The sequence below is a fragment of the Cervus canadensis genome, chromosome 30 (genome assembly GCF_019320065.1).
Source record: "Cervus canadensis isolate Bull #8, Minnesota chromosome 30, ASM1932006v1, whole genome shotgun sequence".
NCBI lineage: Eukaryota > Metazoa > Chordata > Mammalia > Artiodactyla > Cervidae > Cervus > Cervus canadensis.
Window position 1 is genome coordinate 33,650,515 of NC_057415.1, and position 18,294 is coordinate 33,668,808.

Sequence of the window (18,294 nt, forward strand, 5' to 3'; positions counted from 1 at the left end):
CTTTTTGACCTTCTCCAGTAAATCCCATTTTTTTTTTTTACATTTTCCGTTTCTCACTCTACTGAGTAATTCATCTCATTCTAAAATGTGTTAGATGTACTGACGAACCTCTTTCCAGTGAAGGAATACTGACACAGATGTAGAGAATGGACATGTGGACACAGGAGGGAAGGGGAAGGTGGGATGAATTGGGAAATTAGGATTGACATATATACACGACTATGTACAAAACAGATAGCTCATGAGGACCTGCTATAAAGCTTAAGAAGCTCAGCCCCGTGCTCTGTGATGACCTAGAGGGATGGGAGTGGGGCGGAGGTCTACGGAAGAGGGGATACGTACATACATATAGCTGATTCACTTCATTGTACAGCAGAAACTAACAAAGCATCATAAGGTAATTATAGTCCAATTAAAAAAATAAAAATAAAATAAAATGTGCTGGAGACAGCTTTACCACTGTTCTCCTGGCCAAAGAAAAGAATATCGTGCACTGACCTGGCCAGCCCAACTGAACACAATCTCCTATTTGCTTCGATCTTCTTTAAAGAGTATCTACTCTGGAGTCAAGGTCCTGCATTCATTCGAGCCCTCTGCATCTGGCTCTCACCCTCACTGCTCAGCTAGCTCTGGCTCCAACTGACAGAGTCACCAGAACTAAAGACTTGTTCTCAGTCTCCATTCCCATGGCTCCCATTCTTCTAGTTTCCTTGATGCTCTCCTAGTTCAGTCTCCCTTTGACCTATGTGGGCACTGCTCCTTCTCCTCCACATGTACCATCTGAACTTAGTCTTTCCAAGAATCTGTCCTTGATGGCTACTAAACACATCAAAAGAAGCTCAACGTTGCTCATCATTAGAGAAGTGCAAATCAAATCTACAATGACATATCACCTCTTACTGGTCAGAATGGTCATCATCAAAAAAATCTAGCAACAATAAATGCTGGAGAGGGTGTGGAGAAAAGGGAACACCCTTGCACTGTTTGTGGGAATGTAAATTGATACAGCCACTATGGAAGACAGTATGGAGACTCCTTTAAAAACTAGGAATAAAACTACCATATGATCCAACAACCCCACTACTGGTCATATTTCCCTGAGAAAACCATAAACGAAAAAGACTCATGTACTCCACTGTTCATTGCAACACTATTTACAATAGCTAGGACATGGAAGCAACCTAGATGTCCATCGACAGATGGGTGAAAAAGCTGTGGTACATATATGCAATGGAATATTACTCAGCCATAAAAAGGAACACATTTGGGTCAGTGCTAATTAGGTGGATGAACCTAGAGCCTATTATACAGAGTGAAGTAAGTCAGAAAGAGAAAAACAAATATCATATATTAACACATATTGATGGAACCTAGAAAAATGGTACTGATGAATAGGTTATTTGCAGGGTAGCAGTAGAGACTCAAAAAAAGAACAGACTTATGGACACATATATAGGTAGGAAGAAGAGGGTGGGACGAATGGAGAGAGCAGCCTGGAAACATATACACTAACATATGTAAAGTAGATAGCCAGTGGGAATCTGCTGTATTCTGGGAATCTGACTCAGGGAATTCTAACTGGGGCTCTGTGACAACCTAGAGGGGTAGGATATGGCAGGAGGTAGAAGGGAGGCTCATGAGGAAGGGAACATGTATATACTTATGGCTGATCCACGTTGATGTATGGAAGAAATCAACAGAATTTTGTAATTATCCTTCAACTAAAAATAATGAAAAAATTGGAAAAAAATAAGAACAAAAGAATCTGTCCTTGGTCCTCTTATTCTTATCAACCTCAAGGCTTCAAGCGACCATTGAGTCACCATCACTGCAGAAACTTACTGTCCACACACTCAGTTCCCTGTTGATTTCATCTCTCCAAATTCCTAACATCACCTCAAATTCAGGATCTCCAAAACAACTAAGCATCTTTCTTCCCAAATCTTTTTTTGTCCTCCTATAGAACCATACATGACAGTGGCACCATAAAGAAGACTGAGGGCCGAAGAACTGAGGCTTCCAAACTGTGGTGTTGGAGAAGACTCTTGAGAGTCCCTTGGACAGCAAGGAGATCCAACCAGTCCATCCTAAAGGAAATCAACCCTGAATATTCACTGGAAGGACTGATGCTGAAGCTGAAACGCCAAAACTTTGGCCACCTGATGTGAAGAGCTGACTCACTGAAAAAGACCCTGATGCTGGGAAAAACTGAGGGCAGGAGGAGAAGGAGGGTACAGAGGATGAGATGGTTGGATGGCATCACCAACTCAGTGGGCATTAGTTTGAGCAAACTCTGGGAAACAGTGAGGACATGGAAGCCTGGTGTGCTGCAGACCATGGGGTCACAAAGAGTCAGACATGACTTAGCAACTGAACAACAACAATGGAACCATATGGGGCACTAGTGGGAAAGAGCCTGCCTGTCCAATGCAGGAGATGCAGAAGAAGTGGGTTCAACCCTTGGGTCATGAAGATCCCCGGAGTAGGAAATGGCAATCCACTCCAGTATTCTTGCCTGGGAAATCAGGCAAGAAACCTAATGGGCTACAGTTCATGGGGTCGCAAAGAGTAGGACACACCTTAGCACTATAGAACCATATATCCAAATCAACCAGTCCCAAACCTGTAGTGTTCCATCTTCCCTCTTTGGTTCCCTTGAACCTCAACATCTGTCATTAAGTCCTTCCAGTTTCCTTTCCACCTTATCATCTACACACAGTCCTCATTTCCTGCTGTTATGACTGTGGGGCCAGGCCTCAGGACTTTTAGAAGAGATGTAACAACTCCTCAACAGCCCCTAAGCCTCCAGTCAGTTCCCACACTGTCTACTGCAAGAAACCTGCCCTTGATCACACCAGGTTCTCCACGGTTGTAAATGATGGGAAAATGTCGACATAGGGAGAGGAGGATCAACCAGGGCAACCCTGACTTCCATTTCCCAAGATTCACTCCACAGCAGTTAAGCAATTGCAGATGGCTGAGCTTATATAGTTACTTTGGTCAACATCTCAGCCCAGCAAGTCAACGGGAACACAGTAGACAGTTTCCTAGGCTACCGTCTTCACACGGAGATTCTGAAATATGCTCCAAACGTCTGCAAGCTTTTGTCTACTCTGCTGTGGAAGACCAAGTTAGAGAACGAAGTTAGAAAGCCCATCAGACTATCTGATGTTAAAACAAAAGGAGGGGGGCACTTCAGAAGGTTTGCCAACCAAGAAAAATTCCATCCAGTGATAGTGAAAGTCCCAAGGTAAAAAGAATTGGGAGGAACAGAGTAGGAACCACAGAGTCTCTGAGTATCTCCTTACATGGTATTTGCCATCCACTACGGGATGACTGTTTCATTTTATTAGGGTAGCTAGATGATTTCCTTATAGCTCTTTTTTCGGCTGCACTGCCTGGCATGTGTGATCTTAGTTCCCCAATCAGGGGTTGAATCCACGCCCTCTGTTGTGGAAGCGTGGAGTCTTACCCACTGGACCAACAGAAAAGTCTCTCTGGTACCATTTTTTATACCACTCACTCCCTGTACTAAACCTGCAATGATTATCAATGGCTCCTCACTGCCCAGAAACAACTAAGTGCCTGGGTCTTCCAACTACAACGCACTGCCTTCTGGTGAAATCCAACCTGCTGTTCTGCCCCATTTCCCACCCACCTTCTACACATCAGTCACACTGAAATGCAGACCCTGCGCGTTTGTGCCTTCATATGCTTTCTTACCCTGTCCCCTCCATCTGGGATTCATTCATTCTCAGTGGAGAGCTGCCTGTGCCCTCTGCAATGAGCTCGGATGCCTTTTCCTCACCTTCCCATATCGAATATTACCCATCCTTTTTGGCCCCCTTTAAGGGTCACCGCATCCTCGGGGCCACCAGATTCCCTTAATCAGATGTAGTCTTTCCCTCTTCTGACCACTCAACTTTTCAGAGCACTGATGGGGTCCTAGGGCTTACCTGGTGGCTCAAGGCAGTAAAGAATCTGCCTGTAATGCAGGAGACCAGGGTTTGAGCCCTGAGTTGGGAGGATCCCCTGGAGAAGGAACTGGCAACCCACTCCCTGGAGAATTTCATGAACAGAGGAACCTGGAGGGCTACTACTCCAACTGCCTGGAAATGAGTTATTTGCTTGTCTGTCTTCTCCAGAATGGGCTTCCCTGACATAAAGAATCTGCCTGCAATGAGGGAGACCTGGGTTCCATCCCTGGGTTGGGAAGATCCCATGGAAGAAGGCATGGCAACCCACTCCAGTATTCTTGCCTGGAGAATCCCATGGACAGAGGAGCCAGGCGGGCTACAGTACATGGGGTCTCAAAGAGTCGGACATGACTATGAAGTCAATGAGGGCCAGCACAGGGACCTCACATCTCTCTCGGGAAAACTATTCAAGGACCATTCATCTGTTAAATGAATGAACTGATTCATGAGTGCTTTATTCCCATAAACTTCCTTACACTTCTTTCTCACCATATTAGCACCTGGTTCTTCACCAAATATTAAAAATTAAAAGGCAGGAAGAAAACTGCTCCAGGGTCAAGAATTTGTCGCGCAAAAGCCACAGCGGGGCCGGAAGCGTGACAGTGCAGGCGGCTCACCCTTCCACGCCCTCTCGCTCGGGGCGCGGCTCTCCCAGGGGGCGCCGCCGCCCGCCGCTCGCGCCCAGCCCCCACTCGCGCCTGGTCCCCGGGGGGCGCGGGCCGGGCGGCAGGGCACTCAGCTCCCCGCAGCCCGGGTGCGAGAGCCGGGAAGCCAGCGCGGGAAGCCCACCAGGATCTCGGAGCCCCGCCCTCCCGATCTCCGACCTGCGCCCCACTCCCGGGCTCCGCGCCAGCCCGGCCCAGGGGCGGGGGAGCGCCGCGCCCGCTCCCCGCCGGCACTCACCGTCCTGGCTCCGCTCTCGGGGCGCGCCTCGGGCCAGGCTGAGCAGCAGCAGCAGCAACAGGCGGCCTAGCGGGATGCCGACGCCCCAGGGTCCCCGGGCCATGCCGCCGCCGCCTCCCTCCCGGCGCACCCGGACTCCTCCTGCGGCTCCGAGGCGCCGAGATAAGAGGACTGGCGCCCCGGGGAGGGGACCGCGCTGGGCGCTTCCGGCGCCGCACGGGGGAGCGGAGGGTGCCGCGGGGTCCCGGGGTGGGGGAGCGGCTCGCGGGCCCTTCCTCCCCAGCAGGCCCGCGCCCCGGAGGATGCTCGTTCAGGCAATCCCTCCTGCACCGGCCGTGCACCTGCTGCGCGCCGGGTGCTGGGGGCCCAGGGACACCCGGCGGGCCCGGCCTAGTGACCCCCGAACGTAGAGTTCCCGAATGCGCCGGGAGGAAACGAGTCCTGTGCCCTAAGCCTGTGGAACGATCGCGGGATCCTAGGGGCTCAGGGAGGCACTCCCGGGGTGGCAAAGGAAGAGGGGTGAGGGGCAGAAGGAACAGGAATCTTTCAGGAGCTGAAAGAGAGCTGGGTGAGGTGGCTGGAGCGCCAAGGGCGAGAAACCCGCCGGTCCAGGCCACCCCGGCGACAGGCTTGACCAGGCGACAAGACCGTCAGTGGCTTCAGAGCTGGTAGGACTTCCTGCTACTCCGGGGACAGTCAGCCTGGGGCGTCAGAGAGGCTTCAGGAAGATGTAAGCGAAGACCTGGGGGTGAGAAGGGCCCAGAGAGGAATCTAAGCGGTGAGAGGCGTGGGTAAAGAGACTAGAGGGCGCGCATTCTAGAAATGGGGAGGGGGGCCTCCTTAGAGGGAGAACGGACAGTTGGAGAGAGGCAGTGAGCTGCGGAGATAAAGAAGACCTCATAAACCCAGGAAGGAGGTTGCTGAGAAGCCGTCACCGGGATCTCATCGGAAAGTCTCCCCGGGTTGGCTCTGTAGGACTGGGAAAGGGGCCCGGGAGGCAGGGAGCCCGCCCAGAGCTGCTTCAGAGAGCCAGGCAAGAGAGGACACGTCCCGGAGCGGAGCACTGGCTCGGAGTGTGGAGGGAAGTAACACGTGAGAGTCGTATTGGGTGGAATCCACTGCATCTCATGACCAGTGGACTGTGGTGGACAAGCAAAGAGAAATGACAGATGTCACCGGAACGTTTGGTTTGGGCAGCTGGGTTGATGGCGGTGGGAGTCGCTGACATAGAAACACAAAGGGGGTTGTGGCAAGCTGGGGTAGGGAGAGGCTGCAGGGAGTGAAAACATAAGTTCCAGGTTGAACGTTTTCAGCTTGAGGTGTCTGTTTTGTGGCGCACCCCAAGAGCAGCGGCCCCCTCCACTTCTTCACCCATATCCTCACTGGCTTTCTGTGCCATGGGCCCGCTCTCGCCCTCACCACCCAGGACCACACCCATATAAGGGCTCAACTTGCTGGGCAGCCTTAAAAAGAAGTGGTTAAAAATAAATTTCCTAGGCCCTTTTGCATCAGGCTTCCTTGCTAATTTTTTGCTTGGGGAAGATAAGGGCCTGCTTTGGGGAGTACTATGGACAGGGCAGGTAGTGCAAGCTATCTCCTATTATTTAGACAGTGTCTTTAAGCTCCGCTCACCGTGAACTCTGAAATCATGTCATTGTTTCAACAAAAATACATTCAGGACATTTTCACCAACCTATACCTCTTCGCTGCCATGCTCCGCTGCAAAATAAATACATACATTTTAATACTTTTGTGTACATATGCTTATAAATACGTGTATGTGTATAGGTCAGTGTGCTTCTGCTGAATCACTCAGTTGGTCCGGCTCTTTGCGACCCCATGGGCTGTACCCATCCCTTCCCCCACCCCCCACCCCAGTTCCTCTGTCCAGGGGGATTCTCCAGGCAAGAATACTGGAGTGGGTTGCCATGCCTTCCTCCAGGGGATCTTCCCAACCCAGGAATGAACCCCAGGTCTCTCACATTACAAGCAGATTCTTTCCTGTCTGAGCCACCGGGGAAGCCATATACATTTTTAATTGGTGATGTCAGGGAAAAAATATCCAAAACTTGGAAATGGACAACAGATTACTGGGTGTCTTTTCAATGGGGTGCTAGGTGTTGTGTGGTAGCCCTTCTGAAGATTATTTTATTCTAGAGGGTTGTGCACCATTTGGGGTTTTATTTATTTATTTATTTATTTTAATCTTTTGAGTGAGTCTTATGGCATGTAAAATCTTAGCTCCCGAAACCTGTGTCTCCTGAATTGGAAGCTCAGAGTCTTTCTAAATTTTGAAAATTTTATGTTAGTACAATAGATGATGCACTTATATCCTACATTAGATTGTGTGACTTTCATTAGTTCTTTTTATTGGCTCATTTTTTGTTTTCAAACAAATATTTTTTGTAAAAACAAACTACATCCTACCCAATGGTAAGTTCACGGAGTCACACAATGAAAAATTATCAGTACTCGTCGCTAGAATAAAAGAGAATATTGAACCAGTGTTAATTAAATTTGGCATTGAGATTATTACCAAGAAAATATTTAGCTTAAGAAAAATGTTCTTCTTTTAAGAGAGCACAGTCAGTACACCAAAGTCTTCTAAAAGAGAATTTACAGAGAACCTTTTTTTCCCATGATATCAAGATTTTAATGGTTTCATCAAAGAAAAAAATGACTTTTGGTTTCAAGATGGCATCATAAATTCTGAAAGAGCTCTCTCTCCTATCTCCTCAGTTCAGTTCAGTCACTCAGTCGTGTCCAACTCTTTGCGACCCCATGAATCGCAGCACGCCAGGCCTCCCTGTCCATCACCAACTCCTGGAGTTTACTCAAACTCATGCCCATCAAGTCGGTGATGCCATCCTGCCATCTCATCCTCTGTCGTCCCCTTCTCCTCCTGCCCCCAATCCCTCCAAGCATCAGGGTCTTTTCCAATGACTCAACTCTTCGCATGAGGTGGCCAAAGTACTGGAGTTTCAGCTTCAGCATCAGTCCTTCCAATGAACACCCAGGACTGATCTCCTTTAGGATGGACTGGTTGGATCTCCTTGCAGTCCAAGGGACTCTCAAGAGTCTTCTCCAACACCATAGTTCAAAAGCATCAATTTTTTAGTGCTCAGCTTTCTTCACAGTCCAACTCTCACATCCATACATGACCACTGGAAAAACCATAGCCTTGACCAGATGGACCTTTGTTGGCAAAGTAATGTCTCTGCTTTTTAATATGCTATTTAGGTTGGTCATAACTTTCCTTCCAAGGAGTAAGCATCTTTTAATTTCATGGCTGCAGTCACCATCTGCAGTGATTTTGGAGCCCCCAAAAATAAAGTCTGACACTGTTTCCACTGTTTCCCCATCTATTTCCCATGAGGTGATGGGACCAGATGCCATGATCTTCGTTTTCTGAATGTTGAGCTTTAAGCCAGCTTCTTCACTCTCCTCTTTCACTTTCATCAAGAGGCTTTTTAGTTCCTCTTCACTTTCTGCCATAAGGGTGGTGTCATCTGCATATCTGAGGTTATTGATATTTCTCCCGGCAATCTCAATTCCAGCTTGTGCTTCTTCCAGCCCAGCGTTTCTCATGATGTACTCTGCATAGAAGTTAAATAAGCAGGGTGACAATATACAGCCTTGACGTACTCCTTTTCCTATTTGGAACCTATCTCCTAAATCCCAGTAAAATATAAAATGTCCAGAGAGACACATACCCGATTAAGTATGCAGTAGTGCTTTCAAACAGGAAAAAATGACATCAGTGAACCAGATAGCTTTGAAAACTGTGTTAGATTAGATTTGCCACATGGCCTCCACAAAAATGTCCACTAAAAGAGATGGGAGATGAGAAAAAAATTTTAAATACATGTGATTAAAAAAATTTTTAAATTATATGCATAACTTTTGTACATATTAATATAATGTACAGTTATTATCATATTTTCAAATTTACTCCAGTACCAATGTGTAAGAATTGTTGAAATAAATGAAATGTACACTTCTCCCTAGTTCAAAGCATTTTATTTTCCTCATCTGTGTACATATTATTCACTATTATCTGCTCCTTCTTCAAGTTTCAGGCCAGCAAATGCCAGTTTCCTACTCTCCAAAAAACTATCATTTTCCACACTTAAAAAAAAACTTTAAACTTCTCTTTAAAAAGTTTTTTACAGTAATTTACTCATCAGTAAGCCTTCATATGATTAAATAAAATATTTAAATCCTACCTAAAATATTGAGGTTTACTGGCCAATATTGTGGAAGTGATCTTAAGGGCCATCAAACAGTCTTGTATACATAATCCAGACAGCTTCCTGACTCATTTCTGTTTCCCATCATCGAAGTCTAAGAAATACTGAAGTCTATTTTAATATATCTTGCTACAAAATCAAAACATTCTGTGACAACAAAGAATGCCCATGTTCACAGTAGCATTATTCACATGAGCCAGAGGATGGAAGCAATCCAAATATCCGTGAAAGGATGGGTGGATAAACAAAACGTAGTAGAGACATACAATGAAATATTATTTGACCTTAAAATGGAAGTAGGGACTTCCCTGGCCATCCAGTGGTTAAGACTTTACCTTCCAGTGGAGGGAATAAGGCTTTGATCCCTGGTGGAAGAACTAGGATCCCACATGGCTCAAGTTTTGGCAAAAATAATAATAATAATAATAACATTTTAAAAAAAGAAGCAGAAGCAATATTGTAAAAACTCCAATAAAGACTTTAAAAACAGTCCACATTAAAAAAAAAAATCTTTAAAAAAAGGAAGTAAATTCTGACACATGCTACATTGTAGATGAAACTTGAGAACATTATGCTAAGTGAAATAAACATTATGCTAAGTGAATTACTTATGGTAAGTATTATAAGTTTCCACTTATATAAGGTGGAAAATTCATAGAGACAGAAGTAGAAGGAGTTTGGAGAAGAGGGAAATGGGAAGTTGATGTTTAATTAGTAGAGTTTCACTTTTTCAAGATGAAAAGTTCTGTGGGTGGATGGTGGTGATGGTTGCAAACAAGATGAATGCCACTGAGCTGTACATTTAAAAATGATGAAAATGATTTTTAAAAATCAATGAGGAAAAAAATGTAGGTACCTATTTTTATTTTACCAGGCAGGCACTAACATATAGGACTCCCCACATTAACTTTGGATCTTAATAAATCAGAATGATAGGAAAGGTCTCTTGGAAAGCCCCATCCCCCAATCCCTGAGATATAGATGGATGGGATTCCTAGAGAGCCCTGAGTGGCCTGTGAGGCAGCCAGGAGTGTGGAGAGGAGAAGTCCAGCAAATAGAAAGTGGACACTGGTCCTAGGGTCTCTACATTTCCCCCCAGGCTGCTCTTCAGGGTGTCTCCTTACAATATAAAGTCTGGTGTTTGCCTGGTGGCTTCTCATCCCGACATGATACAAAGCCAGAAGGAGAAGGGAGACATGGAGGCTGGATATCAAATATCTTGGAACTTTCCTGGAAAAATCCCTTGCTTGGTCATCACACTCCTAACCAGAAATGACTTACTGCTTTCTCCAGAGGCTGGCTTGGGAATACTGGAAGGCTTGCAAATTGGAAATAAATTGCTTATCTGTGGGTGTTTCAGGAATGGTTTGAATATGTAATTGTAATGAGTTTGATAAGCTGCGTGTTGAACTTATTGCTTAAAGTTGGCATTAACTCGCAAATGATTTAAATATTTGAAGCCTCTGGATTACGCTGGTTGAAAAACTGAGTGCTTGAAATGATAAAAGTGAGCCCCCTCTGTAACACCACACTCCACGCTCACACACATTTGTCACACACATCTATCCCTAGCTGACATGACCTCTGAGAACACTGCCAGGCCACCTGTAAGAGGCCACGTTGACCCTCCGAGGATGGAGTCAACCTCTTAAGCAGATTTGTCCAGACTGATAGCAGGAACCTGTCTCTATGGAGAAAAGCCCTGCTGATGACTGTCTCTAAGTCAAGTGCAGGTAAACTTGTCATTCTTAAAGGCTCAATGACTCTCAGACACTTCACTGTGATGGGAGAAACAGCAAGTGGGATTATCCTGCCTTCCTCCACACGCCTCTCCCTCCCCCGAACACACACACAAACCAAACATCCTACCTGCAGTTAGTTTGTGGAGCTTGGGCCACAAATAGACTACTGGCTGTTACATCTGACTGTGCTAGAAGCCATCCAGACACCAGGGTTCTCAGAAATCAAAGCAGACGTGGGTGGGAAGGGGTGACTCAGCAGAACAGTGGCCCCTCCCCACTTTGCACTGGTAAGTGCACTCTGATAGAAGATTTGGAATTTTTTTTTAATGTGGACCATTTTTAAAGCTTTTATTGAGTTTGTTACAATATCGCTTCCATTTTATGTTTTGGTTTTTGGCCTTGAGGCATGTGAGATCTTGGTTCCTCAACCAGGCATCCAACCTGCACCTCCTGCATTGGAAGGCAAAGTCTTAGCCACTGGGTCACCAGGGAAGGCCCTGGAAGCTGTGGATTTGGAAGCAAACTTCAGACATTCCAGCTGAAGTTCAGAGAGCTGCTGGCATGGTATTGGCCCGTCCTTGCCCCTTCCCCCTCCCCTTGGTGGGAGGGGTAACACCAAGCAAGACTAGGGCTCTGTCACCCAATTTCTCTCTCTCTCTCTCTCCTCACACACACACAAACACAGAGTCACCTGCCTCACAAGAGGAAGCCTCAGCTGTTGGTATGTTTGTTCCACAAACCCCAAAAGGAAGCCTGCTGACAGCCCATTTCCGGACCAAGAATCAGCCAGAGGACCCTTGCAGGCACCCACAGCCCTGAGAAGTGGGGTGCATCTAACCATGACTGACACAATTGCCAAGGAAGCTCACAACAGCTCTGAAGCCTGATGGAGCTATACCTTGCTTAATAAGTACCAGCCAACAGTGAAGACCCATCACTGACCTTAGCAAATAGTACAATCTTTAAAATAGAAATAGTTTACTCAATTATTTTGCAATGGCCTTAGCCACAGGTTTGACTGATTTCTTTGTTAACTGCTGGGTTTTGTGCCCTGTGGCTTCCTATTTCACCCTCCTGCTCCTCCCCTTCCTCCTTCTTCTTCAGCTTCTAGTACATCTGTTGAGTATCTCTTTCAGAAAGTGGTTCCTGGACGGTAAACTTTCAGAATCTTTGCATGTCCAAATATATCTTGATTTTTGTTTCCATCATTTACTTAAAGATTCACTGAGTTGGGAATTCTGAATTCACAATAATTAAATGATAGGGTAACAGCATCTAAGTTGGGTTCAAAATAATCTTTCCTTAGAATTTTGTCTTCTGTATTAGTGTTGCTGATGAGAACCACAGACTGATTTGATTACCGATTCCTTCCAGGTAATGTGTCTCTCGTTCTGCTCAACCCAAGCTTTGGGGATTTTCTGTCTATCCTTGGAATTCAGAAATTTCATGAGGGTGTAGTTTTTCATCATTCTTGCCCAGCACTCATTGAGCCCTTTCAATTTATAGATTTGAGCCTTTCTTCAGCAGAGACATTTTTTTCTTTTGATTCATTGACTCTTTTATTCTCTTGATTCTATTTCTCTCCTCTGGAATGTCTGGTAGGCAGCTTCTAAAAGTTTGCCTATAGCTTCCATGGCTCAGTATGTATTTTATTCTCATTATCATCTTTGCGTTTATTCACTGAATATGGAGGAAGGCTCTAACACTGTCTTCCTGTTCACAATTTGGTCTTCATTCATCCCTATTCTGCTCTTCAGTTCATCCACTGAAATATTTTTTTATTTCCGCATTGATGTTTTTCCCAAGCATGAATTTCCAAGAACTCTTTCTTTTTATAGAATGCCATTATTTCTGTAAATGGAACTTCCTGACTTCCTCAAGTATACCAACTATCGTATTTTAACTTTCTTTTTTTGGCCATGCCCTCATGACATGCAGGATCTGGGTTCCCAGACCAGGGATCAAATCTGTGCCCCCTGCAGTGAAACCTCAGAGTTTTAACCACTGGACTGCCAGGGAAGTCCCCCAACTATGGTATTTTAACTTCTTTTCTTTCTTGATTAACACTTTCATCAGCAGCTCGTTCATTTATTTGTAGCATCGGATGACACTTTTGTTGGTTTTCCTCATTTGTTTCATGCTTTTTGAATGCCCATTAGTTTTCATATGAGATTTTCATCTGTTTAGAATAAGAAGTTCAGTTATATTTCCCAAGGCCAGGTGAGAATCCCTGCTTTCTTAGGAGTAAATAGAGATTTGGTTACAGTGGTCCTAGCTCTAATGGTTTTGAGGGTGGAAGGGAAAAAGTGTACACTGGCTACTTTCTCTGGCTCCAGTGCCTTCTCTGGGAGCCTCAAGTATCATAACTCTCACCTTATTTGGCAAACAATAAGCTTTACTTAAAATTTTTACTTGGGGGATCCACCACTTCTACGGCAGAGAATGGGTGCAGATGTTTACAGCTCATGAATTAATTACCAGCTCACCATCATATCAGTTCCTTCTCCCTGTCCCTGATATCTCTGAACTTGAGGTTATTCTGGTGTTTCAAATAGAAAGTTCACTTTTTGAATAGCCTCTCTTTCTGTTTTCGTGGGTTGTAGGTGCATTGGCTGTTTTGTGCATTTATTAATCTGATCACAATCAGCTTTATATCTTACACAAATAACCTCTATTTTGGTGCTCTGATAATACCCTGCCTGGATTTCCAGTTCCACTTTTAGGAGATTCTGTTTTGTTTTTTCCTGTCTGTTTTTTTGTTGTTGTGGTGGTTGTTGTTGTTGTTTAAACTTACATGGGATTCCCAGGTGGCGCAGTAGTAGAGAATCCATTTGCCAATGCAGGAGAGGCAGGAATCACAGGTTCGATCTTTGGGTTGGGAAGATTCCCTGGAGTAGGAAATGGCAGCCCACACTAGTATTTTTGCCTGGAAAATTCCATGGACAGAGGAGCCTGGTGAGCAACAGTCCATGGGGTTGCAAAAAGTCAGACACGACTGAGTGACTGCACACACACATAATTTACGTACAGTGAAATCCACAAATATTAAGTATACATTTCTACTTCCAAAGTTTCCCTTTAAGTGACTTTTCAGCATTTAATTGTCTGTCCTTCCCATTAGACTCAGGGCTGTGAAGGCCATATTAACCAGCTATCCTTATATCTGGAACAACTCTTGGTATCTAGCAAGTATTCTACATGTTGGAAGAAGAAAGGAAGATTGGAGTCAAGTCACTGTCTGTCCTCAGTTGCCAGTGGGTGTTAATATTCAGCTCAGCTACTCATCCTTGGAGGAAGCCAATGTAGACAATCCTCAGATGAGTCACCTCCCTACATGTCTCATTTCCTGTTCATTCAAGGGCTCCATGGCTCCTGGATGATCTATCCCCAGGGGACTGTCTCCCACAGTGACTGTCTCCTGGACTCTGATGTCACCCCACATTGTACTGACTTGCTCCCACAGTGGTTTTCAAATGGATATGAGTGAGAAACTTTGAGTCTGTGCCAAAGTGGGTAATGGAAAAGGAAGCGTTGTATTAGCCAGTTCAAAAGATTTCTTGTGCTTTGATTTTCTCTGGCAGGTTTGTGGAATAAACCCTAAGCACTCACAGGTAATTTTTTTTAATCAAATTATTCTTTGTCATCATGGCAGTTACTTCTTGTGTATATCAATAATTTGCCAATATCTCATAGTATTGGGCTGACAGGCCATAGACCTTAGACGCTCACATAAAACACAGGCTGTCAAACATCATCTAAATCAAGTCACCTGCACCTTCCCAAACAGACTAGCTCTCCATATTGCCAACTCACCAGCTGCTGTCAGAGTTCCTCTTTCCTGAATCCCTCTGCTTCACTTCCCTGCTGCATACTACTTGGGAGACTTTTCATTCACATGACTTCACATGATCCAAAATGTTGAAAGCAAAACTGGAAGTTGTTGACTCCCATAATCTGAGAGGTGCACTGACAGATCTGACTTAGGTGTGACTTGACGAAACGCAAACAGTGCCCCTGGAGTCCAGTTTCTCTCTCTTAGCTCTGCTTGCTCTGTGCTTCAGGTTTTCACTGCATTACTACGTGATAGCTGCTGCAGATCAGTTGTTACATCATCTCAGCTTCAAATCCAATGGACAGAGAAAGCTTCTCTTCCCCAGAAGTGACACAAAAGCCTTGAAACTTTTTCTCCCTTGGGACAGAGGTATCCATAGCCACACCATGGTCCTGGATAAGAGGATCAATAAATATCCTAGAGCTACTAGAGCTCAGCCTGAGTGTGGGGTCAGCCTCACCCGAACCCCAAGGACTGAGCCAGGAAGGAGGGATTCACGATACAGGGAAACACTTTTATCAGCAGGGTAAATGGTGCCAGGCAGCAACAACAGTAGGTATGACTATAAGTTGTGAGCACAGTGGCTCTTCAGAACCCCTCCCTTCTCAACTCACCAGATCTGCCTTTTCACAAATCAAAGCTTATCTGAGCTGGACTCCCCCTCCTTATGGCATTCTAGGGTGTAGCTTTGAGTCTCACCATTCTGGGTAACTACTTAGTGTTTTATTATTGTTGTTGTTTTAAACAGTATCTACCTAAAGAGTTATTTATGCCCCAGACTGAACACAGTACTTGGGGAATAGATTGACCAGTGTAGAATCAAGTGGATCTTTTCCCACAGGGCCTAAAAATAAATCCTTGTAGTAGACTCACATTTTGTATAACTCAAGTGTACAACCTTAAATGCATACCCATTACATTGTTGGGTGCAGTTCATTACACTTACCTCTGGTATTCTAGAACACAATGACTCCAGAATACCCTAGAAATGGCTTTCTAGAGATCAACTTTCCAACTTTTCTGGGAGTAATGAGCCTGAAGTTATCTCAGGTTAGCTCCCAGGACCTGTCTGTCTAGGGTGGCCTAAGGGGGAGGTTCCAGGCAAGAAGGCTCCATGGCTTCCTCCCGCCGCATTTGTAGTCTCTGCCAAGATGCAGGAAGGACTGTGGCTTCTAGGTCAGTCAAGTTTTTAAGAAGCATTTCTCTGCCTTAAACAAAATCCTATGGGGGTGGGGGTGGGGGCTTTCATTAAGGGGCCTTTCAGCTGCCCAGAACAAGAAAGAAATCATTAAGGCGGAAGCCTTCAAACTAGACCCTAAAAGATGAGTAGATTTTCAAAAGATGAAAACAGGGACCCAAAGGAGAACATAAGACAGACAGAAAAGAGTTTTTCTCTGGAAAAAAAAACTGCAAAGAAATTTGCTAAGGGTTGGAGACACTCGGAGAAGAAAGTCAGAAATTGAAAGGAGAGTCTTTCCTGGTGGGTCCAGTGATTGAGAATCCAGCTTCCAGTGCAGGGGATGTGAGTTCGATCCCTGGCTGAGAAACCAGGATCCCACATGCCTCAGGGCCACAAAACCAGAACATAAACAACAGAAGCAATATTGTGGGAAATTTAATAAAGACTTTGAAGGTGGTCCACATTAATAAAGAAAAAAGAAATTGAAAGGAGACTCCTGCTTATGCCCCGTGCTAAGCCTCCAGGCTCTTAAAGACTTTCCCCAGGAAGTGTCTCCAAGTCAGGGTGCTCTTTAATTATAGCAAGAAGAGCCCCCCACTCTGAGCCCCACTTTTCAGAGGGTCCTGACAATTACAAACATTTGCTCAAAAATTAAATGTATTAATGCCCGTAATAATCGTTTCTGATTCATCATCTGATTATGAAAGTCATATGAGTGAATTAAGGAACTTTTATTTTTTAGACATTTGAGAAATAAATAGTCTTTATTAGGCTCAGATCAGGACCCTGAAAGTCTTGAGGACGTCTGCGTGTTCGTCAGTTTTCTGCTCCACGTTCTTTTCAGCCTGTTTCCGTAGCCTCGTGAGCTGTTCTTCCTTCCTGTAACCGATCTTACCCTACACTCCTTCTACTTCTCCTCCAGCGGGGCTGTCGCTGCCAACCTGTGAGCCAGAAACCCGGGGGGAAGCAAACTTTCACACAAGCTTCACACAAACGGCCTTGAGGGCAACAGGAACCACTCTTTGCTTTCCCTGGGCAGAGGGCAGCGGGGTCCCATCAAACACCTTGAGGGCTCAGGGTGTCCTGGCATCACTTGGTTTTGGGGAAGGCCTGCCACGCACCCTCCAAAAGATGCGGCTCAGAAGAGGCAGCGGTTGCGGACAGATTGGTGTTCATCCACTTGCAGAGGAAGATCTGGATTTTACCTTGATTCTGCAGAACCGCCAGAAATGTTGGTGCCCTCACAGCACACGTCCACCACCTCCCAGCCCAGCGGTACCTGCTTGATCGGGAAGGGCGTCTGGTTGCCCAGGGAGACGGACAGGGCCATCAGCCTAGGACCAACGCTCTGCCACCTTGGGCATCCGCCTGGGAAAGGTAAAACATTTTAATACAGAGAAGTTACAACGAAGAAAAGGAAAAAAGAAAAAAAAGACTTGGCAAAAACTTGAAAATTAATTTAACAAAAATCACTCAGGGACTTCCCTGGTGGCGCAGTGGATAAGAATCTGCCTGCCAATGCAGAGAACAGGGTTTGGAATCTTCCCTGGTGCTGGAAGGTTCCACATGCCCCAGAGCAGCTAAGAACCGGGGCCACCACTGCTGAGCCTGTGCTTGAACTCCACAAGAGAAACCAGCACAGTGAGAAGCCTGAGCACCCCACCAAGAGCAGCCCCTGCTCACTACGAACTAGAGAAAGGCCGAGGAAAGCAAGGAAGACCCATGTGGCCGGAAAAGAAAGTCGTTAAGTTAAAAATCGCTCAGCCTCCTTAGCAATTTGTAACTCTAAACATCCACGCCCATGATCAACCCCACCCAGACTCAGGAAATGTTTCTCCAAGTCTGTTGCCCCACATTATTGAAACACAGTGTCGCAGCTAGCTTCCAGATGCCCCAGGAGTTTCTCATTGTGTCACTGCTGACATCAGAGGTAGATGCTTCAGAGGGTAGGGAGGTTTGAGAACTGAAAGAACATAAAAGAGACAGAACACAGATTAATTTATTAAATCCCTTCTCTGTGATAGTTCGGATGTAACAGATTTTTTCATGATGAAATACCATTTTCCAGCAGTGCTGAGGGTCCACTATCTGTTTTTCTTCAAGTTATAGCTAATCCATGGCTCACCAGTTTGCAGTTTTGCAACCATTGCCTCTGACCGTTGAGGAACGTTTTGCAACACTAAGAATTCATGTGACTTTTAATTTTGTAAACATATTGCTCTACATCTAATGTATAGGAAGCTGATCCCAGTTCTTTACTGTTGGCAACCGAGTATTAAAGTCTGGAACTGTGAATAGTTTTATTTTTATAGATTTATTTTTTAGATTTCATAGGCTTAATCAAATCTTTACAAAATTAAAAGTCAGAGGGAGGGGATGTTGTTCATGTTGTTGTATGGCAGAAACCAAC

The 18,294-nt window shown here is 45.3% G+C and overlaps 1 protein-coding gene and 1 long non-coding RNA gene across 5 annotated transcripts in view; both read right to left on the reverse strand.

Annotated features, from left to right (window-relative positions):
• Positions 1-6,670, reverse strand: part of SUSD1 (sushi domain containing 1) — a 130,461-nt gene extending 123,791 nt beyond the window's left edge. The window contains exon 1 of one of the 3 annotated variants that reach the window (XM_043453660.1): positions 4,881-6,667. In XM_043453660.1, coding sequence (XP_043309595.1) covers positions 4,881-4,983 — 103 coding nt within the window. In that variant the 5' untranslated portion in view covers positions 4,984-6,667. Of the gene's footprint in view, positions 1-4,880 lie in introns of all 3 variants that reach the window. The other 2 variants (XM_043453659.1, XM_043453661.1) reach the window with 2 other exon arrangements.
• Positions 6,671-16,596: 9,926 nt separating this feature from the next.
• Positions 16,597-17,335, reverse strand: LOC122431985. Of its 2 annotated transcripts, none has more exons than XR_006266682.1 (2): positions 17,006-17,335; positions 16,597-16,825 (listed from the first exon to the last, which is right to left on the reverse strand). It is a non-coding gene; the product is annotated as an uncharacterized LOC122431985 (long non-coding RNA). The 2 variants fall into 2 exon arrangements; XR_006266683.1 differs by having other exon boundaries at positions 16,949-17,335.
• Between the last annotated feature and the right edge of the window lie 959 nt (positions 17,336-18,294).